Source organism: Octopus bimaculoides, chromosome 25 (genome assembly GCF_046866305.1).
Source record: "Octopus bimaculoides isolate indiv1 chromosome 25, ASM4686630v1, whole genome shotgun sequence".
NCBI lineage: Eukaryota > Metazoa > Mollusca > Cephalopoda > Octopoda > Octopodidae > Octopus > Octopus bimaculoides.
The window spans coordinates 28,462,119-28,489,991 of NC_142952.1; the positions used below are offsets into that span (position 1 = coordinate 28,462,119).

Sequence of the window (27,873 nt, forward strand, 5' to 3'; positions counted from 1 at the left end):
TTTAAATAAAAAATATTTTTAAAAATGACAGGAAAGAGACACAAAAAGATGGTAAAGCGTGAATGGAAGTTAAAAAAACAGAAAGAAGAAAATTCCCTCCCCCCACCACCACTGTGCCAAAAATAAATAAATAAATAAATCAAAGAAAGCAAGCAAAAAGTTTTGTTGTTGTTGTTGTTGTTTAAAAGTTGTTGTTGTTGTTGTTTGGATTATTAAATTATAACAATTCTCTCTCCTCTGTTCTCCTCTTCATCTTCTCTAAAGACAAAAGAAAAATGGAAGAGAATGTCTTCTTTGTCACCGATTCCAATATATTTCCACGAACAGCTCAATTCATTAAATGATAGCAAACACACACACGCACGCACACACACACACACACACACACACGCATGCAAATACGCAATTACAGACACATACAAATGAATCCATATACAATCCACATTTGTACCTTTACATATAAACACACACACACACACATACACACACACAGACGTAACCACGTGCATATAAATTACATATGCTCTGACAGACATAAATTTACGCATACAAACTACAAATGATTCCACACACATACCTTTACATACAAAAACATACGCACACATACACACACACTTTCACATAAATGTATATACAAATGCACACACACACACACACACACACACACACACACACATGTATACCCATATGTATAAATATAAATGAATTTAGAGAATCCATAAATACAAACATACATAAATAAATACACAAATAAAGACAGACAACTACATAACCACATACAGGTGCACATATAAATGCATACACACACACACATGTGCACAGATATGTACACAGAGAAATATATATATACTCAAATGTACACACACACACACATGCACTACAAACATAATACATATATATACACATATGTACACATACATATAAAGACATACAAGCAACCAGGCAACCATATATATATATATATATAATACAAATATACACACAAATTTGGTCACACCCATATACCGATGCATACACATAGAAATGCACATATATGCACACACATACACACAAAGCTTCATATATATAAATACAAATGCACACACAAACATACATATACAAATACCTACATAGAGAAACACACATATTCAAACATACACGTGTGCATACACAAATAGTCATACACGATTATATGTGCACATACGCGCATGCATACACACACACAAAGAACTACAAACACACAAACAGATAACCATGAATACACACACACACACACACACGCACGCACACACATACCCATTCATAAACATAACACACCTAGTGAAATATAAATTATAACCAAATACAAAAAAAAAAAAAGTAATACCACAGAAATTTAATTCCTGAAATTGGGATTTTAAAGAATATGAAAAAAAAAATTTCTAGGTCTTGTTTATTTCTTCATTTTTCTTATTTATATAATTTTTTCTATCCACTATATCGCCCCGCCCTGCCCTGCCCACCACTTCCCACTTCCACATGTACTTTCTCTCTCTCTCTCCCTCCTTTCATATTTTGTCATACTCCCCCCCCCTCTCGCCCCCCCCCCCTCACACAAATTTGCCTTTCTTGTGCTTCCTTCGTTCTTTCTGTCAATTCCCTCTTTGTCTTTCCATATCCAAGAGAAATATCTTTTTTTAAATATAAGGTAAAGTTAATATTTATTGGAAAAAACTGAAAAAAATGCACACAAACACACTCACACATGCATATATATATATATATATATATATATATATATATATATATATATATCATTATCATCATTGTTTAATTTCTACCTTCCATGCTGGCATGGGTGGGACGGTTTCACAGGAGCTGGCCAAACAAAAGCTTGCACCAGACTTTTGTAACTGTTTTGGCAGGATTTTTACAGCTGGATGCCCTTCCTGACACCAACCACTCAGCAGAGTGGACTTAGTGCTTTTTACATGGCACAAGCACAGGCGAGGTCAGCTTTGGCAAGATTTTTACGGCTGGATGTTCTTCCAAATACTAACCACTTTACAGTGTGGACTGGGTGCTTTTATATATAAATATATATATATATATATATATATATACACACACACACACACACACACACACACATATATATATATATATATACACACACACACACAAACATGTGTGTATGTGTGGTTAAGAAGCTTTCTTTGCCACCATGTGGTTTAGGGTTCAGACCCACTGCATGGTACACAGGACTAGTGTCTTCTACTGCTTGTACCAACAAATGTATTGTGAGTGAACTTGGTAGATGGAAACTGTATGGATACTTATTGTGTGTGTCCATGTATGTGTGCATACATATATACATATATATATATATATATATATATATATATATATATATATATATAAAGATATGTACATGTAAGATCCAAGGATCCAGGTTTAGGAAGTTAGAAAGGTTCAGGCAGTCCGTAGAAGGTATAAAAAAAACTTTCAGGAACAATAGTAGTTTATTGGCGTAGAAGGTGAAATCTCCTGTGCGTTAACTTGGGATCCCTTGATGACAATGTAACTTGCATTTAACTGAGGTATCTTCGGCCTCATGAATAGCTAGCAGAGTATCCCCCTCCCCCCGTTGAGTAAATATTACTTCCGATGTTCTACAAGCTAGGAGAGACATATGTAGCCTGGATTTTATCTGCTTCATTCCCTCAATTTGGATATGTATGTATATATATATATATATATATATATATATATATATATATATACAAATGATATATAAGCATATGCATATATACATACATGTATGTACATACCTACATCTACATGTATATATAGATGCATATCTGGGTACAGGACACCAAAAAAACGTGGACAAAAAAAAAACGGGAACATAAACAAAGCACAAAAAACAAACTTTTTTACGGACAACAGAATGAACACACAGGAAAACAGACAAGCCACATATGGAACTTTTCCTTCATCAGCTGCCTCTATTCTAAACTAGGCATTTCGAAAATAAGGTAGAAGATGAGGATTTATATATATATATATATATATATATATAAATCCTTCAAGATAGTGCCCCAGCATGGCCGCAGTCTAGTGACTGAAATAACTAAAAGATAATAAAAGAGTATATACATACATAAACGCACACAATCCTACAAAGGATGTACAAAAATCAAACATTTTTAATAAATATGATTTTAACAAAAGAACTTTTCTCAACAAATGTCAGTCAATCAAAAATAAATAAAAACAAAAACAAAGAAATAATCACACACTAAACAAATATGAGATAATTAATGAGACTTTTGTTAATGTATAATTTAGTATTTGGTATTTTGGTAAATTTCTTTCAGACAATAGTCACAATATTAAATTCATCTGTAAATTTTGTATTACGTTAATATTTATTATGTATATTTATTACATTTATACATATTATGTGCAGCGTATTATTGTGAATGACAGAGAGAGAGAGTGATCTCTCTTTCTGTCCCTCTACACATGTGTGTGTGTATGTGTGTGGAGAGAGAGAGAGAGAGAGAGAGAGAGAGAGAGAGAGAGAGAGAGAGAGAGAGAGAAAGAGAGAGAGAGAGAGAGAAAGAGAGAGAGAGAGACTGACAGGCAGAGATAATGAACAAATAAGGAAGAGAGAATATGTATGCATGAAAGATAGTATGCTTCAATGAATAGGGGTACACACATACACACACACAAACATAAGAACACAAGTGGGGTTCCAAATTTACAACAGCTGTTTCGGCAGCATTTTATTCATGCATTCTTAGATGACATCATGGTAGAAATCCACCATCGTCAGGTAAATTTTAAACAAACAGGAAAGACAGAAATAGGCGACCAGTTCACCAACAAGCATCATCATCACTGTTTAACATCCACTTTCCCTGCTGGCATGGGTTGGACGTTTTAACTGAGGATTGGCAAGCCACTAGGCTGCACCAAGCTCCAATCTGACCTGGCAAGGTTTCTACAGCTGGATGCCCTTCCTAACACCAGCCACTCTGATTAGGAAGGGTATCCAGCTGTAGAAACTTGGTGCAACCTACTGGCTTGCCAGTCCTCAGTTAAAAGCACATGAGGTCATTGCCAGTGCTGCTGGACTGGCTCCTGTGCAGGTGGCACGTAAAAAACACCTTTTGAGCGTGGCCGTTGCCAGTACTTTTTGACTGGGCTTCGTGCAGGTGGCACGTTAAAATACCCACTACTCTTTCAGAGTGGTTGGCCTTAGGAAGGGCATCCAGCTGTAGAAACTCTGCCAGATCAGATTGAAGCCTGGTGCAGCCTTCTGGTTCACCAGTCCTCAGTCAAATCGTCCAACCCATGCTAGCATGGAAAGCGGACATTAAACGATGATGATGATGATGATATATATATATATATATATATATATATATATATATATATATAAAAACAAAAGTAAATGAGTATATGCATATATACGTACAGGTATGTGCATACCGACATCCACCTGTATGTATAGGTGCATATCTGGGTACAGGACATTGCAAACAATAGAGAACATTCTACTTCTTCAGCTACCCACGTTTTAACACCGAGAGAAAGAGAGGTAGACAGAGAGAGAGGTAGACAGAGAGAGAGGGGACAAATAGGCAGAGATAATGAGTGAGTGAAGAGAGAGTGTGCATACATAGAAGAGATGTGCCTCGATGTATGCATTAAATATGAAATATATTTGAATGTAGATATTAAAGCAAGTTTTGTGCTTATGTATAAGTGTGTGTGTGTGTGTGTGTATGTGTGTGTGTGTGTGTGTGTGTGAGCAAATATTCAAAGCCTGTATGTATGGTTCTGCATGTGTGTGTGTGTGAGTGAGAGAAACAGAGAAATAGTGTGAACATGTTATATGTGTATGCAAGAGAGAAGGACAGAACATGTGTGTCTGTGTGTGTGTGGGAGAAAGAGAGAGAGAAGATGAATGCATATCCACATATGTGGGTGTCTTTACTCTTTTACTTGTTTCAGTCATTTGACTGTGGCCATGCTGGAGTACCCCAAGACTTATTCTTTGGATGCTTAGTACTTATTCTATTGGCTTCTTTTGGTGAATCGCTAAGTTATGGGGATGTAAACACACCACCATCAGTTGTCAAGCAATGTTGGGGGACAAACACAGACAAACACATACATATATATATATATATATATATATATATATATATATATATATATATACATATATATACGACGGCCTTCTTTTAGTTTCCATCTACCAAATCCACTCACTCACAAGGCTTTGGTCAGCCCAAGGCTATAGTAGAAGATACTTGCCCAAGGTGCCACGCAGTGGGACTGAACCGAGAACCATGTGGTTGGTAAGCAAGTGTATTTGTTATACATACTAAATAAGTAAATGTATGTTCTGCAAAGAGTAGTGCCTGTAAGTTTTTGGAAAGATCTTGACAATCCAATAAACAGTTATCACCAAGGATGGTCACTAGAGTGGGTAGGTAGCTACAGATGGTCTGCTTTGGAAGCAATTATACATTGTGTCGCCCTACTTCAACTCCACATCAATCCAACAGACATATGACAAAAGACATTCCAGTAGTGGCCATCCTGCATTGCTTTTAGCCATAACACATCCGAATTACATCATCTTTCTTTTCCCAAGATGTTAGGGTGTGATCTGAGGAAGATTTAGCTATGATTTCTAGCAGATCATGTGACCAACTAATAGCTCTCTCTTGTACCAATGAAAGGAGGTATCTTATTTATGAACATTAACACATGTTCACCTCATACGTAGCATATACGCATAAAGGCCAACAAGTGGACCTTAGAAAGTGACCACTCCTATTGCTAGAAATGTCAGCCAAATCTCCCTCAAATCACACCATGCTATCTTAAACATGAAATGCTCATGTAGTCTTAAACAGAATATATTTGAAAAATACAGAGGCAAAAAAGACCCAGCTGGAGCACTTTTGATTATAGGCTGACTAGATCGGAGCAGACCTTGGGCTAAACAATACCTTTGATCACAGCTCTACTGGATCAGGGTAGACCTAGGGCTAAACAATCACACCTCTGATCACAGTTCTACTGGACTAGGGTAGACCTGGGGTTAAATAACATTAGCTCTGATCATCACATTTCTGCAGGACTAAAGTAGACCTGGGGTTAAATAACATCAAACTCTGATTACAGTTCTACGATCAGGAAAGACCTGGGGCTAAACAAAACCACCTCTGATCACAGTTTTTTTCTGGACCGAGGTAAAGCAAGGATTAAATAACACCACCTCTGATCACTGATCTATTGGACCAGGGCAGACCTGGGGCTAAAGAAGAATATACATAGACGTAAGCCAATGGTGAAACCTCCTTTTGGTTACTTTATCCGATTAAAAATAGCAGCCAAATCTCGCTCAAATCACACCCTACTGGCATTTAAAAAAAACAAAAAAACAAGCAAACAAACAAACATACATACATAAAAAAGACAAGATGATAAATAACAGTTGGAACAACTTTGATCAAATGTCTGCTTGGTTAGAAGTCTCCTAGGGCTTAAGAATAACATACAGAATAAACATGTTAGATTTTGCCTTTGAATATGTTTCATACAAAACGTATGCACTGAAGCATGTAGATTTGTATACATGCATTGATGCATGTAAACTATCATACATGCACTGATGCATATTAATGTTCACAGAAGCATACCTTCGCTTCTTCAGCAAGCAAACATGTATCTCTTTTGTTTATATTTCAAATATGATTACAGGGTATAATTAATTTTTGATATAAAGTTAACTCCACCTCCACCATAAAATGTATTTTTTCTTTTTATCATTTATTTGTTTCAGTCATTGGATTGGACTGTGGCCATGCTGGGGCACTACAAACAACCTAAGTAGTTTGCTGCTTGAGGGTGGTCCTTATTCAATTGGGCTCTTTTGCTGAAATCTTTAAGTTATGGGGGATGTGAACAAACCAGTACTGGCTGTCAAGCAGTGATAGGGTAAAGTAATCTTCTTGGATCATGCTGATTTGTAAGGGGTGGTTTCCCAGTTTCATGGCGTGTAAATTCCCCACCTGGATGGGACACTGGTCTGTCACAGGATTACTCACTTTTGCCAGTTGGACTGGAGCAACCCAGTGGTTTTAATCAGGTGGGTATCAAAAGGGTGAATGCAGTTCTCGGGGAGATTCAGCAGGACACATAATGTGACAAGGCTGGTCCTTTGAATTACAGCATTTTGCTCAATGGCAATGTGCCAGCAGGGATTGAACTCATGACTGGGAGTTGAATACTCTAGCCACTAAGTAACACACACACACACACAACGGGCTTCCATACAGTTTCTGTCTTCTGAATTCATTCACAAGTTATCGGTCAACTGTGAGCTATAGTAGAAGACACTTGCCCAAGGTACCATGCAGTAGAACTGAACTAGAAATCATGTCACTGCAAAGCAAGCTTCTTAACTACAAAGCCATGTTTGCACCTATGTATACATACCTTCAAATTAAAACCAATGGGGTAGGGTGGGAGACCAAGGTAGAGTGGCGAGCTGGCAGAATCGTTAGCACATCGGGCGAAATGCTTAGCGGTATTTTGTCTGCCGCTACGTTCTGAGTTCAAATTCCGCTAAGGTCGACTTTACCTTTCATTCTTTCGGGGTCGATAAATTAAGTACCAGTTATGCACTGAGGTTGATGTAATCGACTTAATCCGTTTGTCTGTCCTTGTTTGTCCCCTCTATGTTTAGCCCCTTGTGGGCAATAAAGAAATAAGAATGGCTCTAAGATTAAGTTGTTGGATTACAAACCTTATTGTTGCCTTTATGCACACTCTTGCACATTTATTTGAAGAAGGGATCTGCCTAAAGAAGAGCCCTGTCCAAAAAAGTGGACCCTGTCCAATGAAGGACCCTATTCCAACATACTCTTGTTTATGTCTCTGAAGACAGACCTTGTCCATTAATCACAGGAAATAAGTTTTTCTCACTCCAAAAAGTGGACCCTGTTCCAACATACTCTTCCTTATTTCTTTGAAGAGAGACCTTGTCCATTAATCACAGAAAATAGATTTTTCTTGCTTTACAAATCTCTTTAACTGTTTCCAGACAATCCCAGCCCATCTACTCAGACACTAGTCTCAATAAATTTTATTATCTATTTTCCGACCCTTGCTAAATATCTTTGCACTCTACATTTACAAACGTAATTAACTGCTTTCTGTCAATACAGACAGTCATTAATTTCTTTTGAATTTAGTTTTATATTCTTTTCCAGTCAATATGTTACAATGAAAGGCAGTGAACTTAGCAGAATCGTTAGAACATCAGATAAAATGCGTAACACCTTCTGGCTCTTAATGTTTTGAGTTCAAATCCCGCTGAGGTCAACTTTTCCTTTCATCCTTCCAAGGTCAATAAAATAAAGTACAAGTCAAATACTGAGGTCGATCAACTTGTTCCCCTACTCTAAAAAATTGTTGATTTTGGAACCAACAAAGAATTGGTATTCCATTCAGGGGTAATGTTGAAAACTCATTCATATAGACACCATGAAAACTGGGTATTCATCCTTATGAGTCCTAGGGGTCAAGAAAACAAAAAAAATTCGAAAGATATTACAATGTACCCTGTCTGAATTATAAAACTTGCCCCATTCAGTTTTGGTTCATTAACTAAAATGGGTTCTGCTTCTTCTGCAAACATGACTGCATGTCACTACAAGCTAACAGGAAAGTCTCAACAAAACATGCTAGAAATAGTAGCCAAATCTATCTCAAATAAAATACCACTAGCTTACATGAAAAAAGGACTGTCTGCAGGTATAAAGTTAGTGATTCTTTCCACAAAGCACTCATGACCAAAGCCCATCTCCTCTGCAACACTTACCCCTCCATTGAGTTGGGGTTTCATTTTCCTTTTCTTTTCTTGTCTTCTAAGTTACTTAATGGCATCACTACCTCACTTGTACTAGTGGTTTGAAAAAAAAAATCATACAGAACACACTATAAAGTGGTTGATATTAGGAAGGGTGTCCAAATGAGGAAACCATGCCAAAACTGACATTGGAGCTTGGCATAGTCCTAGGGCTTGCTGGGCCCTGCCAAATCATGTAATCTATGCTAGCATGGAAAACAAACATATGATGATGATGATTATAAAGTTTACCAAAAGCTACAACAGAAATAACTTGCCCAAGGTGCTGTGTTGTGGAATTGAACCTACATTCACGTAGTCACAAAATGAAGTCCTCAACAACACTGATGGTTAGTCTACATTATTCTGTAAGGAGCATAGGGTTCGTTTCCCAGTTTCTCTGGCATATATATTCCTCCTTGGACAGGACACCAGTCTGTCGCAGGGTTACTAATTTTTACCAGCAATGTGAAACGAAGTGTTTTGCTCAAGAACACAACACATCACCCGGTCTAGGAATCGAAACCGCAACCCTGTGATCACGCGTTCAACACCCTAACCACTAAGCTACGCACCTCCGCTCAACCAGAATGATGCTTTCAGCATAAAAGTCTGCAAATGTGCATGATGGTCTACACAATGTCAAGGAAAATATTCTATTCATTGCAAAGGATGTAAAAATGGTTGGATAAAAGAAAGAAGTCAGAAAGCAAGAATCACGTCTTTGGTGACTATTTTGTCAAAGAAACAGAAATTCACTATTTTATGCACAAATACATACACACACACACACACATTTATAAACACACATATACGCAAAAATAAATGCACAAATACATACATATATATATATATGCACAAATACATACACATATGCATACGAATACACACAATCACACACAAGAGAGACATGGAAACATGCAATTCTTGCCTATTGGCTGATTATTTGTAAGATTTTAATAGAATGGATGCAAGAGAGAAGCAATATAAAACATCCCAGACAATAGCAAGACTTGGAGAAATAAAGATAAAAGAGAGACAGAAAGAATGAAAGAGAGGCTGACTGAGTGAGTGAGTGAAAGAGGGAGGGAGGGAGGGAGAGAGACAGTTTTTGCTGCCAGCTGGACAAAATAACATTGAAGCAGTCTGTACCTAATCACAGGACAGACCAGAATAAAAGACACTGCTCTCTCTCTCTCTCTGCCACCTGTCTATTCACCACATATATAATGATAAACGAGAGAGAGAGAGAGAGAGAGAGAGAGAGAGAGAGGGATGTCTAGAAACCTATTTTATGGCTTCTAAGAAAAACTTGAAATGGAAATGATTCAAGAATTTTGGAAAAAAACAAAAATAAAAAAACATGAGAAAAAACAAAAAAAAAAACTGAGAATAAAGAACAGATGTAATTAGCACTTAGTTACTATTAGAAAAGTTGTTTGATAGAGAGAGAGGGGGAGAGAGAGACAGAGAGAGAAGGGGGGATGAAGAACATGACTGTTTAACCCTTTTGTTACCATATTTCTGTTGAGATGCTCTGTGTTTCTTTCAACTAATTTCAAATATAACAAAGAATTGAGTAAAATAACTTAGTTATCATTAAGCTAGTGTTAGGAATATAAATTGTGACTAAGGTTTGGCAGAAGATTTTAGTTCAGAACTTTTGAAAACAAAACATTTGTACTTCAGAGCTAGAGCCAGTTTCAGCCGGGTTGGTATCAAAAGGGCTAAATCCATACTATAGTCATTAGTAGAATGTCTTTAACTAGTGTGTTTGATGCTAAGATGTTTTGTTGAACGTTTTCAATTGATGTGTTTGATATTCAAAGATGTGGCACGTAAATAGCACCAGCGTGATCGTTACCAACGTCGCTTTCCTGGCACTTGTGCCAGTGGCACGTGAAAAGACATTCGAGTGAGATCATTGCCAGTGCCGATGGACTGGCTCCTGTGCAGGTGACATGTAAAATACACCATTTCGAGTGTGGCCATTGCCAGTACTGCCTGACTGGCCTTCGTGCCGGTGGCACGTAAAAGCACCCACTACACTTTCAGAGTGGTTGGCTTTAGGAAGGGCATCCAGCTGTAGAAACTCTGCCAAATCAGATTGGAGCCTGGTATAGCCACCAGGTCCATCAGTCCTCAGTCAAATCGTCCAATCCATGCTAACATGGAAAGCGGACGTTAAACAACGATGATGATGATGATGATGATGAATAAATTTGACTGATGTGCTGGTGTTAAAATGTTTGGTAGAATGTCTTTAGCTGAGATGTTTGATGTTAAAGATGTCCAGTGGAAAGTCTTTGGTTGATGTGTTTGATATGAACATTTTCTGGTAGAACATCTTTAAATAATGTGTATGGAAGTAAAATAACTATTAGGATATATTTGGCTGATGCGTTTGATGTTAAGCTATCTAGTAGAATGCTTTTAACTAGTATGTTTGATGTTAAAGATGTCTGGCAAAATATATTTAACTGATGTGTTTGGATAATGTGGTTGATATTAAGGATGGAGTTTTAAAATTAGTGTTTATAATATATTATTGTGCATGTGTGTGTATATATATATATATATATATATATACATACTAATATACTATAAACACTAATATTGAAATGCCATTTTAAATATCAAACACATTATCCAAAAGCATTCTGCTAAAACCTGTTTAACTTCAAACAGCTTGCTGCCTTCATAGTAATAATAATAATCCTTTCTACTATAAGCACAAGTCCTGAAATTTCAGAAGAAGGGGTAAGTTGATTACAGCAACCCCAGTACATGAATGGTTCTTAATTTAATGACCCTGAAAAGATGAAAGGCAAAGTTGACCTCGGTGGAATTTGAACTCAGAACATAGCGACAGGTGAAATACTGCTAAGCATTTTGTCCAGCATGCTAATGATTCTGCCAGCCTGCCGCCGCCTTGATAATGATAATCTTTTCTGTTTTAGGCACAAGGCCTGAAATTTGGGGGAAGCGGATAGTTGATTACATTGAACCCAGTTCTCGACTGGTAGTTAATTTATCGATCCCGAAAGGATGAAAGGTAAAGTCGACCTCAGTGGAATTTGAACTCAGAACATACTGACGGGCAAAATACCCTGCTAAGTATTTTGTTCAGCATGCTAACAATTCTGCCAGCTTTCCACCTTAATAATAATAATAATAATAATAATAATCACCATTACAAAGAACCATTATTCTACTTAGTTTAGTTAACTGACTGGCGAGTATAGGTGGGGTAACTGTAGGGAAGAGTTTGATCTCAAGAAGGAACTTAGGATTATCATTATGTTAAAACAACAACGACAATGACAACAGCAACAGCAACAAAAATGCTAGTTATATCTTGTTATACAGTATCTTCAATGCACAAATACATTCAGTTGTATCACCACCACTAGCTTTTGATCTGTGATTTTCCATGCTAGAAACATGTATTGAAGGAGAATACAGCACATTAATAATTTCTATATCTATTATGCTTCTTTCCGTTCTGTCTATAAAGCCTAACTTGCCATGGTCTGAAAAAATCAAGAGAAACTGAAAACATCCAATCACGAATACATGATACATGGCCATCCAATGAATCGTTTGCCCCCCCCCCCCCAAAAAAAAAGAAAACCACTCTTATAAGTTTTGTGTCTGGTGCACTTAATTTGTTGCACAGTTTAACACTACCACCTACACCTGGACCTGTAGAGCTCTTCATAGTAGAATCCATACTGTTGCAGACATTCTTAATTGGTTTCCAGTTTCAGGATAACCTGGCAGGAATGGCTGTTTTTACCCTACTCCATTTCCACTCACCTGTTTCAGACCTCTGAACCCCCCCCCCCCCCCCAAAAAAAAAACCCCTCATGGGTGCTACTCCTCCTCTTCTGTTTATATTTAAAAAATTGTTGAAATGTGCCTTACTGCTATATGTCTGTCTGTATGTGTGTGTGTGTGTGTGTGTGTGTGTGTGTGTGTGTGTGTGTGTGTGTGTATATATTATTTTGTTTAAAAGAGTTCCAACAGTCTGTTAAAGTCTGTCATACCGGCCATGATGAAATACCACAAGGTATAGAAAATACGTATTCGCCTTTATATATTTAATCCTTTATATTGAACACTCAATATTTCATCTATTCAATAAGACATATTCCATATATTCAATAAAACATTCAATACTTTATTTCATTGTACCATCCATTTTTATTTTATATTATATATTGTATATTCCATATTCTATATCCCACATTGGTTTTGCAGGAATATAAATAAAACATAAAAAACAGACAGTGTTGGAACTCTTTTAAACCCTATGGTATATATATATATATATATATATATGTATGTATACACAGTAATCCCTTGCCATAACGCAGTTTATTATTTAAGCTTACGGCAATTCCTCTGTGGTGTGGTTTTGCATTTATAATAAAATACACATATAAAAATTCTAAAAATAATAAACAAAAATATACAGTACAGTACAACTTCTACTTTGCGGATTTTCACCTATCATGGGGGGGGGGAGGGGTTTGGAACACAACACCTGCAATAGTCGAGGGATTACAGTATATTCTTTTATTTGTTTCAGTCACTTTTTGATAAATAAAGTTATTATCTGTTATTATATACTCTTTACTCTTTTACTCTTTGACTTGTTTCAGTCATTTGACTGCGGCCATGCTGGAGCACCGCCTTTAGTCGAGCAAATCGAACCGAGGACTTATTCTTTGGATGCCCAGTGCTTATTCTATCGGTCTCTTTTGCTGAACCGCTAAGTTACGGGGACCTAAACACACCAGCATCGGTTGTCAAGCGATGTTGAGGGCACAAACACAGACACACAAACATATACACACATATACATATATATATATATATACATATTAATTCTTTATTGCCCACAAGGAGCTAAACATAGAAGGGACAAACAGGGACAGACAAAGGGACTAAGTCGAACCCCAGTGCGTAACTGGTACTTATTCAATTGATCCCGAAAGGATGAAAGGCAAAGTCGACCTCGGCGGAATTTGAACTGAGAACATAACGGCAGGCGAAATACCGTTAAGCATTTCGCCCGGCGTGCTCACGATTCTGCCAGCTCGCCGCCTTATATATGTATATATACATATATACGACAGGCTTCTTTCAGTTTCCGTCTACCAAATCCACTCACAAGGCTTTGGTCGGCCTGAGGCTATAGTAGAAGACACTTACCCAAGGTGCCAAGCAGTGGGAATGAAGCCGGAACCATGTGGTTGGTAAGCAAGCTACTTACCACACAGCCACTCCTATCTGCTTTTTTTTTTATATAAACCCAAATCTGTCCTCAAATATCTTATGTACCCTGTTTATATCATGCAATATTTCCTTTCTACAGGAAATACAATATTTCCTTTCTAAATTCCTATTGTTAACCACATGGAGAGAACTAGTTCACAAAATCTGAATCCTTACACAAACAATCCACCATAGTTTATTTTTCTATTCTTTTACACATATTTGACTGTGGCCATGCTGGAGTACCACCTTAAAGGGCTTTTTTAGTAAAAAAAAAAATCAACCCCAGGACTTATTCTTTGTAAGTTTAGTACTTATTCTATTGGTCTGTTTTGCTGAACCGCTAAGTTATGGGGACATAAACACACCACCATTGGTTGTTGAAAAAGTAAATTTAAGTTTGTTTTTTTAAATTTTTTCAAAAGGAAAAAACAAACAAAACTCCAACCAAAGTAGGTGTGTCAAAAGTTAATGATAATGTGACAGACAACAGAAGGTGTGTTGAAAGTTTGATAACAGATAAAAGTGGGTGTGTTGGAAGTTCATTGATGTTCATGACTGTCAAAAGTGGGTGTGTCATGAACTGGTGATAATATAACAGACGAAAATGGAAAAATGGGTGGGTCAAAAGTTTAGTCATAACAGATAAAAGTGGGTGGGTCAAAGGCTAATGATATTATAGCAGACAAGAGTGGGTATGTCAAAAGTTCACAAATAATATTCGAGGTAAATGTTGAAATTTCAGGGATAACATAGCAGACGAAAAAGACTGAAAATCAAATATGAGAGAGCGAATAGGGAGAAAATTTAAAAAGCAAAGTCGGAAATGTCAGTAAATTGTCCTACCTTTTATATTCAAGGCCATTGGTGAGAACCTCGTCCAACTTGCTGATTAGCACAGAATTGCCAATAGCCAAGTCCCGCATTCTTTTCATGGAAAATTTCAAATAATACCAGAATTCTACAATGTCATTTTCTACTTTTCGCCCAAGTTCTTCATGGGTTGTTGAAGGTGTAATAGAACATGCTGCAAGGAAAAGGAAAAGGGGCTAGAGTAAATCTCATAGAATTATATTGGTAAATGATAGACAGGATGGAAATGAGAGAGAGATGCTATTCTGTGAACACTGAAAATAAAAGTACAAGAACCATTGCATATAAATATGATTGAGAATTGACATGATGACAACCATGACGACAATACTGATGATGAAGCACGTAAAATGCACCTTTCAAACTTTGGGCCTCATGGGGACAGTGACAAGTGGCCGAGACCTTTGGCAATATACTGTGTTTGAGAAGACCCGTCAAGCCAAGTGAGATCATAGTCATGGCTGATGCCAATGTTACGCAACTGGCACCTGTGCCAGTGACCCATAGAAAGCACCCACTACACTGTTGGAGTGGTTGGTGTTAGGAAGGGCATCCAGCTGTAGAAACCATGTCGAATCAGACTGGAACCTTGTACAGCTCCCCAATTTAGCAGTTTTTAGTCAAACCGTCCAACCCAGCATGGAAAACAGACACTAAATATGATTATGATGATGATGATGATGATGGTGACGATAATGATGATGACAAGGATGATAACAATAATGGCAACAACAACGATGATGGTGATGATGATGGCTGTCAATATCATTACAACAAAAATGAAACCCCAAAGTCTTATTGATGCAGACAAGGATGATAAAAAAGAAAAAGGAGTACAACTACAGAAAATAAAGTTTCTTGTACAAAGTTAGAATATGCCACCAGGAATCAAACTCATGACCGTATGAACGTGAATCGAATACCCTAACCACTAAGCCACACACCTTCACCATACTACAAAAAGGTAATGTTGGTGATGTAACATCATATTTTTCAAGTCCTTGCCTGGTATTGAACTAAGAATCCAAGGGTTAGTAGCCTGCACTCTTATCCACTATATCCCACAGGCATATAGCGTAGTGGATAAGAGCGCGAGTTACTAACCCTCAGATTCTTAGTTCAATCCCAGGCAGAGACTTTAAAAATAATATCAACAGAAAAAAAATAACATCAGCAAAAAACCATAGGAATGAGAACAGTGAACCCCATTAGTCAAATAAAGGGTTGGGTTTGAAATTCCACCAGAACACCTGATGAAGGCTGGAGAGTACACCAACCGAAATGTTGTGATAACAACAAACAAGATGAGGGCACCTATCTGTCCATTGTAAATAATGTACATAATTCCTCATCTCAAAATATAGAATAATACTGGGGGTCAATGTAATCAGCTTGCCCCCACCTCCAAAATTGCTGGCTTGTGACAGAATTTGAAATCCTTATTGACAATACAACAGGTTCCTGTATATATATCCACGTTCATCTGATGTATTTCGAGTCACGGTCACACAGTGTGCAGCAAGCATCTACAAAAATCTGGAGCATCAACAAACACATTATATATATCTGATGATTACAATTTAATAATGTTCATTGTTGAAGTGTTTCTGTTTACAATTTATTTCAGATTTCTGGTAAATCGAACTTTAGTTATATTGCAAAGAAACAGAACAGCACTGGCAACGCCACCGTCAACACCACTGTGCATCTATTTGAAAATCCACTCCTCCTACCACAAAAAAAAAAGAAAGAAAAAAAAAGACAGACAAGAGTATATCTGCAATGCTGGAATGCTGTTTTCACATTGATTTGGAATATCAATAGACTCCGATGCCTACAACAGTGCAATCAGACTTGCTTCAGTACAAAGAAAACCTCAATCAACTCGGGGAATACATCATGCCAATATACTTCAAGTAGTTTATGTTTAAGTACCATATATACATTACATATATATATATATATATATATATATATATATATATATATAATGATATATATATATATAATGATATATATATGTATATATTTATATATGTGTGTGTTTATATATATGTATGTATGTGTGTGTGTGTGTGTGTGTTTATATATATGCATGCATATATATATATATATATATATATATATATATATATATATATATATATATATATATATATATATATTGAATGATATATATATGTCTATATGTTTATATATACGTAATATACATATACGTCTATATATATGCATGTGTATGTATATATATATATGTATGTGTATATACTTAAATATGTGTGTATGTATATATATATACATATATATATGTATAAAATATACACATGCATATATACATGTATATATGTAAATATGTATACATATATAATGTATATGTATGCATGTGTGTGTATATATATATATATATATATATATATATATATATATATATATATATATATATATATACACATGCACACACACACAAGTCTATAGAGAAAAAAAAAATAGCTGAATGTAAATTTGAAAAATAACAAAACAAAAAAAAAAAGGCAAACGAAATTATAACATTAATCTACTGTCATTTAATAGGTTATTTATTTTTATTTAACTTATTTTTTTTAAAACTCAATCTACAGAAACACTACACAGAGACATACAGATAAATACACATGTGCACTTACGCACCCATGCATGTTCGTATATAAACGCAGATGCACACATACATACACAAAAACATGACAATGCAAAATCCCTAAAGTATAGATTGATTTTTTTTTTTTAACAAATTCTTATATTTAGAGATTTCTAGCCATATTTTTGATGGTTGCTCCGGGTGGTGGTGGTGGGTGGTAATGGCTGTGAAGATGATAATGATGCTGATGATAGCGGTGATGATGGTGGTGGTGGTGGTGGCAGTGATGCTGATGATTATGGAAATGACGAATGACAGGGATGGTGGTAGCAGTGATGATGACGATGATGACGACAATGATGATGTTGATTGTGATTACGATGATGGAAGCAGTGAAATGGTGGTGGTGGTGGTGGTGGAGATGACAGTGGTGATGATATCAATGATGACAGGAAGGACGGCAGTGATGACGACGATGACGGTGATAGAGGAGGTGACGGTGGTGATGATGGAGACCACGATGGTGGTGGTGATGATGGTGATGATGATGATGGTGATGATGATGATGGTGATGATGATGATGGTGATGATGATGATGGTGATGATGATGATGGTGATGATGATTGTTAACGATGTGACAGTAACGATAGCAGTAGTCATGACAATGACTGATCATGACGAATGATGACGACGATGATGATGATGATGATGATGACGGTGAATAGCTACTGTAGAAATCATAGTATTTCAGCTGATATGGCAGCTGTAGATTCCGAAAGCAACATTCAAATTACGAGGAATATTGAATGATCTAACACAAACATGCATAGATACATACAGACCCCCCCACACACACACACATATATATATAGGCGTAGGAGTGGCTGTGTGGTAAGTAGCTTGCTTACCAACCACATGGTTCCAGGTTCAGTCCCACTACATTGCACCTTGGGCAAGTGTCTTCTACTATAGCCTCGGGCAGACCAAAGTCTTGTGAGTGGATTTGGTAGACGGAAACTGAAAGAATCCCGTCCTATATATATGTATATATGTATGTGTGTGTATATGTTTGTGTGTCTGTGTTTGTCCCCGCAACATCGCTTGACAACTGATGCTGGTGTGTTTACGTTCCCGTAACTTAGTGGTTCAGCGAAAGTGACCGATAGAATAAGTACCAGGCTTACAACGAATAAGTCCTGGGGTCGATTTGCTCGACTAAAGGCAGTGCTCCAGCATGGCCGCAGTCAAATGACTGAAACAAGTAAAAGAGTAAAAGAATATATATGTGTGTGTGTGTGTATATGTGTATGCATATATGTGTACGCAAACTAGAATGAGGCAGCAGTAACTCAGCGGAAGACTTGAGGAGTGTTTGCATGTATCGACGTGGACTGGAATAGTGCAGCTCTGAGATGCAGAACAGATACTATGATCACTACAACTACTACGAGAATGAACAATTATAATTATTCTTTTGAAGTGAAGGAGTCATAATATTTATGCTGCCATTCCTCAAAACAGTTTTATCGACACAAGGAAAACAAAATGGTTACAAATGAGAAGCAAAAGGCCAGGATGTAGACTCAGCTTCATTGGACCATCTTCTTCTTCTTCTTCTTCTTGTTCTTCTTTGTAATGGTTTAGTCATAAACAGGAAGGGGACCATGACTAAGTGTCTGAGATCTTAATTTTTTTTTCTTTATGTTTGCCAAAATTTCACTCGTTTCAGTCACTGGATTGCAGCTGTGCTGGGGCACAACATAAAAGCGGTTAACTCAGTGGTTCTCAACCGGGGTGCGCATGGCCCCTGAGGGCTCATATAAGACTTTCTGGGGGTCCATGCAACAAAATAGTAAAATGAGAATCCACAAAAGTATTTCAAGGGCCCTTGAAAAGATTTTGCTTTAGCTGTATGTATTGCAAGAAACAGCTAGGCTCCTTTCTCCAACATTGTACACTGACCCACCTACACAAGTTTATGTATGAAATTTAAAAACAAAAGGGAATTTTGAAAGAAATTTCTTTAAAACTATTTTTTAAACATTGAATAACTGGTGGGAGGGGGAGTTGACCACAATAGAATAGTAATCAAAGGGGTTCCATAGATAAGAAATGGTTGAGGACCCCTGTTAACTGAATAAATCAAAGCCCAGTACTTATGAGTGATTTATTACACATAAATTTTAGCAACAAAATCTTCGATGGACCCTTAAGGGTCATATGGACCCCCAAGGGCCATGTGGACCCTCAAGAGCCATGTGGACCCTCAAGAGCCATGTGGACTCTAAATGAGAACTACTGCTCAAGAATTATCAAATACTAACAAGAACTATCTCTACATGTTGACTAAATTTACTAGAAAAAAGGCATCAATTTTGCAATCAAATCACATCCTACAACGTTGTAGTAGGAATATTTGGTAAAGGGTAAAGATCCCCTTCAGTCATAAATACCATGGGATTGCACCTGGAAAGTTCCCCTCAGAGGCATAAGTCCAGGTAAGGTTGTTTATGGAAGACCAGCAGTCGTCCGTGCATACCAGCCTTCCATTTCCACACCACTGATGTTTTCCAAGGGAAAGGCAAAGGCTGATACAGTTTGGCACCAGTGATGTTGCAACTCATTTCTACAGCTGAGTGAACTGGAGCAATGTGAAATAAAGTGTCTTGCTCAATGTTAGCAGAGCCCGAAACACCAAATCATTAGATGCTTAACTCATTAGAATCTTAGTGGTTGTATGGATATTGTAGTCAAACAGACATTCGAAGCATGGGAACCTTTTTTGAGAAGCAGGCTGCCTGAGACATGGTTCAGATTCCTCATCAGGCAGACTGAACGACTAAAAAAAAGTTGGTGATTTTTCATAAGGCATGCTGTTCAGAAAGTCCTATAGGCTGAAGTTTGCCAATGACTGATATACTTTCTATAACAAAAAAAAAAAAATTTTAATGGAATGGCCATGATTGGGATGTCTTTGACCATAAGTCTATTGGATCAGGGCTGCCTTAGGGCTAATAACAGCAGCAACTGTTACCATCATCATCATCATTTAAAATCTGTTGTCCATGCTGGCATGGGCTGGACATTTTGACCAGGGCTGGTAAGCTGAGGGGCTGCACCAGACCGCAGGCTGATTTGGCATGGTTTCTATGGCTGGATGCTCTTCCTAACACACACCACTCCGACAGTGTGATGGATGCTTTTACGTGCCACTGGCATAGGTCCCAACTATGTGACACCAATATCTTCCACAACTACGATTTCACTTGGTTTGATGGGTTTTCTATTCAAGGACGGCTTACTGCCAAAGGTCTTGGTCATTTGTCATTGTCTCTGTGAGGCCCAACGCTAAAGAGTGCTTTTTATGTGCCACCAGCACATGTGCTAGTTATGTGACACTGGCATCGGCCACATTGCCTCCGTGAGGCCCAACGCTCAAAAGGTGCTTTTTACATGCCACAACTTGAATTGTACAATTGCATTCTACAGTGCTTGTTTTCAACCAAAAAGCAGGTAAGACATGAGTTTGAGAGATCTACATGTCTGAGGAAAAGGTCATCGTGGAAATGCTTCTGGTCGTAAATCTGACCAACCAAGGAATGACTAGGAGCCAAAACAACAATAGTGGCAGAAGAGAATTGTTGGAATATGGAGAGAACAGTTCATGATGAGAGTACAAATGCTTGTTCCTACCATCAACATCATCATTATAAACTACCAATATGATGACAATGATGATGATGAAGATGATAATCCATCATCATCAACATTATCATCAACATTATCATTGTTACCACCACCACTATTTTCATGCAACCATTTCAATAACACTTGTGCTAGAAGCCCTATCAGCATCATCATTGTCATCATCATCATCACCACCAACAACCTCATCACTACTGCAATCACCAACATCCATGGTACCACCATCACCACCACCATCATCACTACCATCCTCATCTCCAAGACAGGCATAGCCATCATAATAGCCATAATTGGCAAAGCAAAGTACATGTGAATATCAAGAGAGTTGTCAGCCATTCTAATCAATGCATACATTTTCAAAAAAATCAATATTGTATCATTGAATGGATGGTTAATTAAAAAGTAGACAAAAGCTAAGGGGGTGGAGTGGCAGGCAGAAAGGGGGTGGGGCAGCCAATTAAAACTACAACAAAGAGGGGGAGGGGAATATAATAACAAGATCAATACAAACACGCATGTGTGTGTGTGTGTGTGTGTGTATACATATATATGTGTGTAGGAGACACAAAAATGCACAGATACACAAATAGTTTATATACACACGCATTAGTATGCACACACACACACACTCACACACACACACATTCCGTTTGAGAACAGAATGACCCTGATTCAATCTAAAAGATACAATTTTACAAACCAGATAAAATAACTTGCTAAACTTATAACAAAGGATGGATATATATATATATATATATACACATAAGATAAAATAACAGCATATAATAATGGTATATACTAAACATATAATGAAGAAAAACAATAGAATATTTTTTTTAAATGGTGTGTGTATATATTAAATTTATAATAAAATGAAATAATAGTATCTATTAAAATATTAAGAGAACCTCATTCATGTTTGAAATATTTATAAAATTCATTTTGCAATATGGATTGACCATTAGTGTTGTTGTTGTTGTTGTTGTAGTAGTATTAGCATTTCTTCTTTATTGTTTTTGTAACTGCTTTTATAAAGACAGTGAACTGTTGGATTGGTTAAAGCATCCGACAAAATGCCTTGCAGTATAGCTCTGAGTTCAAATCTCACCAAAGGTTGACTTTGCCTTTCAAATGTAAGGTGCTGATGAAATAAGACTATTGGAGTCAATGGGACCGATTAAATTCCTCCCCTCAAAAACTACTGGAAGCTCTTAGGGACAGGATCTTTCCAGTGAGAATTTGGTGAAATTTTAGCAGTTGCAGACCAGACATATGGGTTGGTGTTTGTGAGGTTGTATATTTGCTTCTGCTGTAGTTTGTGATGTTGAAAATAATGTTATCTAAGCAGGAGTAGCTAATCTTAACATTATGGCCATTAAAAACTTTATGATACTTATGGGCGTTTGAGATATGTTGGTTATTTAAGCCCACCATAGATAAATCAAATAGTGGACCCCCACCTTTTTGCCCAGTAGAAATTATTGTGGAACAGGAGTAATTTCCTAGTATTCAGGCTGATCTTTTACATCAAGATTGGTAATTCTAGTAAATTGTTTTTTTTGAAGTCAAGAGCTTTCAGGAAGAAGGATTTAGATGCCACAAAAAGTAAAAAATTCATCATCTCAAACTGGGGAATCTGCAGGCAGTTGTATTTTCAATGCTGTAGAACCAGTTGATGACAATGGTGCTGCAACCTCCTTGTATCCACACAATAGACATTCTGATTTCAGAGTTAATGGCATTGCAAATACTGACAAAGTTATCTTTCTCTGAGAGGGGTTGATTAGCCTGCATGGAGGGCTGGAAAGACAGTCATGCTTGTGATCATTAAGAATAATATAGGGTGTGTGGGTGTGGGGGGGGGGGGGCAAGGCAGACCACACAGTCCTTTATCTTTATGAGGGTGGTGAGCTCCTTCACTTTAGAATTTATGTCACTACATTTACTCTTTTACTTGTTTCAGTCATTTGACTGTGGCCATGCTGGAGCACCGCCTTTAGTCGAGCAAATCGACCCCAGGACTTATTCTTTGTAAGTCCAGTACTTATTCTATCGGTCTCTTTTGCCGAACCGCTAAGTTACGGGGACGTTAACACACCAGCATCGGTTGTCAAGCGATGTTGGGGGGGGACAAACACAGACACACAAACATATACACACACACATACATACATACATACATATATACGACGGGCTTCTTTCAGTTTCCGTCTACCAAATCCACTCACAAGGCTTTGGTCTGCCCGAGGTTGTAGTAGAAGACACTTGCCCAAAGTGCCACACAGTGGGACTGAACCCGGAGCCATGTGGTTGGTAAGCAAGCTACTTACCACACAGCCATTCCTACGCCTATGCAAATGTTATTTTACTTGTATGCTTTGGTGATGGTGTCAGAAAGAAAGCTTTCATGGTGTTTGTTTCATATATATTCCAGTTATTATCTGATGTCACCGACTTCTGAAATTCTACAAGATGCCAACCACCTGATACCGCTACACGGTGTCCTCTACCTCATGAAAGTGTAAGTTATCTAGTATTGCTGTTATCAAACCATTCACATGCACTAAACTGATAAACGAAGCCCCCCCCCCACTCCCTTTCCTTCACTCCCATACAATATCCATCTCTTAGAAGTTCGTTTTAAATGCCCTTTGCTCTCACTCCATGCATCTGAAGTTATCAAGGTCATGACAACCACTACTGTGCTTGCACTAGTTCAAATACCACACACACACACACACATACACACATGCAATCAAAATAAAAGGAAGGAAGCTAATAATGAAAATTATTGGTAAATATATAAATAATCATTAAAATAAAGAAATCACTGTAAAAAGGTTTTTAAAGAAAAAAAAAAAAATCAATGAATTTCATTTTATGTAAGGACAACATTATAATATTAATGGCAGCACATGGAATGTATTGGCTTATGGTGTGAAGGTGTTGATGCTTGTGCTTGTGATGGAGGAAGAGAGTAATGATGACGGATGTAGTACTGGTGATGACAGTGGTGCTGGGAGTGGTTTTAGCAGTGGTGCGATAAGGGAAGTGGCTGAGTAGACTTATGATCAAATGCGTTTGATCATCCCATCAACCTGCTGTGATCATTCCATCTTAATTTTTAGAAAGTATTCTTTATTTGAAAGGTATGGCTTGAAGGAGTTTTGGCTTCTATTTTGAGCAGGTTGAGGTGACTGCTTAACCCCCTGAGGTAGGCCATACTCGTGGGAGGTTAGTGAGTGTGAGTAGCAGAGTTTCTGGTTTTTACAGTGCTAAATATGGAATTTATGACAGTGGTGGTGGTGATGGTAGGGATGGTGTTGATTGTGATGGAGACAAACCAAGATGAAAATGGAAGAATTAGATGCTGGAAAACCAGATTAAATTAAATACGGTTACTGCATACATACATGCACACAAACACAAACATACACATTTGTGCATGTATCTTTATGTATGCACACAAGCTAAAAATCACATACCCAATTGGCTTCTAACAAAACTCTATTTACCTATATTAATTCACATGTACATATATGTATGTGCATTATATATATCATTCTACAAAGGAAAGTCGACAGTGACTTCAAAGTTTTAACTTCATTGCTTTCATCAGATTGTAAAGTACTTTTGCTTTTCCAAGCCCCATATATTTTTGGTTTCAATATGTTTGATTGCAAATTAGATGTGGTATGATAGAGTATTTCTGTAACATTTAAAGAAATATCTTTATGAACAGTTTAATTACAGTGAACAGAAATAAGGTGAGTCTGCCTATCTAATTAAACTGCTCAAAAAGACGCCTCTTTATATGTTACTCAAATATGCTCTAACACCAAACTTACACAGCAACCACATTACTCCATCTATAAGATGAACCAAAAAAAATATATCAAGGCTGGAATACCAAAAATTTAGTCTGATAAAGGCAGTAAAACCTAAATTTCTAAGTCACAGCTGACCTTTCTCTTGTGAAAATAAAACCAATACTTAAACCAAAACTTGAAAGTATTGAATGATTCTGCAATTAACTTTGTCTTTTTTTCTACACACACACACACACACACATTTACAGAGATATGCACATATATATATATATACACACACACATACATAATATACAGAAAATATACTAATAATTCTGAATTTAGTACATTATTGCAAGCACATAAATATACACAAGTGTGTGTGTGTGTGTGAGAGAGAGAGAGAGAGGGAGAGAGAGAGATGAATTTTTTTAATGTTAATATATATATATATATATATATATATATATATACATATACAAGACAAAATATATTCTTTTCTACTCTAGGCACAGAGCCTGAAATTTTGGGGGAGGGGACCAGTCAATTAGATCGACCCCAGTATGCAACTGGTACTTAATTTATCGACCTCGAAAGGATGAAAGGCAAAGTCAACCTCGGCGGAATTTTAACTCAGAATGTAAAGACAGGCGAAATACCATTAAGCATTTTGCCCGGCGTGCTAACATTTCTGCCGGCTTGCCATCATGCAAACAAAATATATTGAGAGAGAGAGAGAGAGAACAGACAGATATTCATTGTTATACACACACACACACAAATACACACCCAAACATACATATTGCACAGGCAAAATTCTGAAATAGTAACCAAATTTACACAGAGTGATTAGTAGTGAGATGCTAGGCTAACACCTGGAGATTTCACCTTCCCCATTAAACCTCTCTCCCCACCCTTAAAGACACACACTAGGAATTTGCCATACACCTGAGCCTTGGCAATTATAAAACATTTATTATATTTTATTCTTCTTCCTGCAATTGCTGTTGTTGTTGTTTTAATTTCTAAACCCTTTGTTTGTGCTTTTTTTTTCTTCTTAGTGTTAAGATGAGCAGTGGGAGGTATGGCAGGGTTTGGAGAGAATATTCCTTGGCAGCAACTGAAGATTCTGGCAGGCTGGCATCATCAACAAGAGGAAATAGTACAAGAAAGACCAAAGATTGGTAATTATTTGCTATTGTATGAATGAGATTTTGGCAGCTTTTTACCCCCATTCTCACCCCCGCCTCGTGCATCTACAAGAAGCAGTTTTAGGTGCTGCTTTGGCAGAATATTAAAAAAAATGAAAATACTAAAAGAACTATCCCCCAGGGACTGTAGCGCCATATATGTGTGTGTGTGTGTGTGTGTATGCTTGAAGTAATACAAAGGTAAACGTTAAAAAGTAGATGTAAAATGGATGATCCTGAAAAAGGTCAGAGAGAGAGACAGACAGACAGAGAAGGCATTATTGTATTGGCGGGCATACGCTAGCCGCCTTCAAAGGTTGATCTGCCAGTGGGCAGAATGCGGAACTGTTAAGTGTGAGGAGTGATTAGTAGCCTACTGTGACATCATTAACCACAATTACTACAAATAAAACACCAGTCGTTGTTGTTGTTGTAGAGAATGTACTTCATAGCAGCGGAGTAATAAGAGAAAATTTTAGCCTTTCGCTTCTTGCTTGTAAAATTGGTTTATAATTTCACTGACTTAATGCCAGAAGCCGGCTGAAATTTGAAAACTGTTAATAATGAGTGTATGAGGAAGCTGTGCCTCTCATTATATTTTATTATAGGCTTTCAAATAAATATCGCCAAGATTGAAACAATAACTCAGCTATTTTGGAAAGCGGAAACATTATGGCACACACGCACACAGACTTTAAGTGGTATAATGACAAGTTTACATACATATATACACATACATACATATATACATACATACATATATACATACATATATATACATATATACATACATATATATAAATATACATACATACATACATACATATATATTTATACATGCATACATATACATATATAACATATATATATATATATATATATACATACCCAGGACCCCCTTCGGTCATGACTGACCATGGGATTGCACCTAGAAAGTAACCCTTCCAGGCACAAGTCCGGGCAAGGTTGTTTATGGAAGGCCAGCAGTCGCCCATGCATACCGGCCTCCCCGCTCCACGCCACCGATGTTATCCAAGGGAAAGGCAAAGGGGCCGATACAGCTTGGCACCAGTGACATCCCAACTCATTTCTACAGCATATATACATATATACATACATATATATATACATATACATATATCATCATCATCATTTAACGTCTGCTTTCCATGCTAGCATGGGTTGGACAACTTGACTGAGGACTGGTGAAACCAGGCTCCAATCTAAATTTGGCAGAGTTTCTACAGCTGGATGCCCTTCCTAACACCAATCACTCAGAGAGTGTAGTAGGTGCTTTTATATATATATATATATATATATATATGGGTGGATTTGGAAGATAGAAGGGCATCCAGTCATAAAAGCCCTGCCAAAACAGACAGTGAAGCTTGGTGAAGTCTTCTGTTTAGCCAGTCCCTGCCAAACAGTCCAACCCATGCCAGCATGGAAAATGAATGTTAAATGATGATGATGATGATGATGATGATGATGATGATATAT

General features: G+C 37.2%; 1 protein-coding gene across 1 annotated transcript in view; it reads right to left on the reverse strand.

The window, feature by feature from the left end:
* The window catches only part of LOC106882187 (alpha-(1,6)-fucosyltransferase), a 121,730-nt gene that overhangs the window by 27,689 nt on the left and 66,168 nt on the right, over nucleotides 1–27,873 (reverse strand). The window contains exon 3 of the mRNA XM_089341673.1: nucleotides 15,032–15,212. Within this exon, the coding sequence (XP_089197799.1) occupies nucleotides 15,032–15,212 (181 nt within the window). The remainder of the gene's footprint in view (nucleotides 1–15,031; nucleotides 15,213–27,873) is intronic.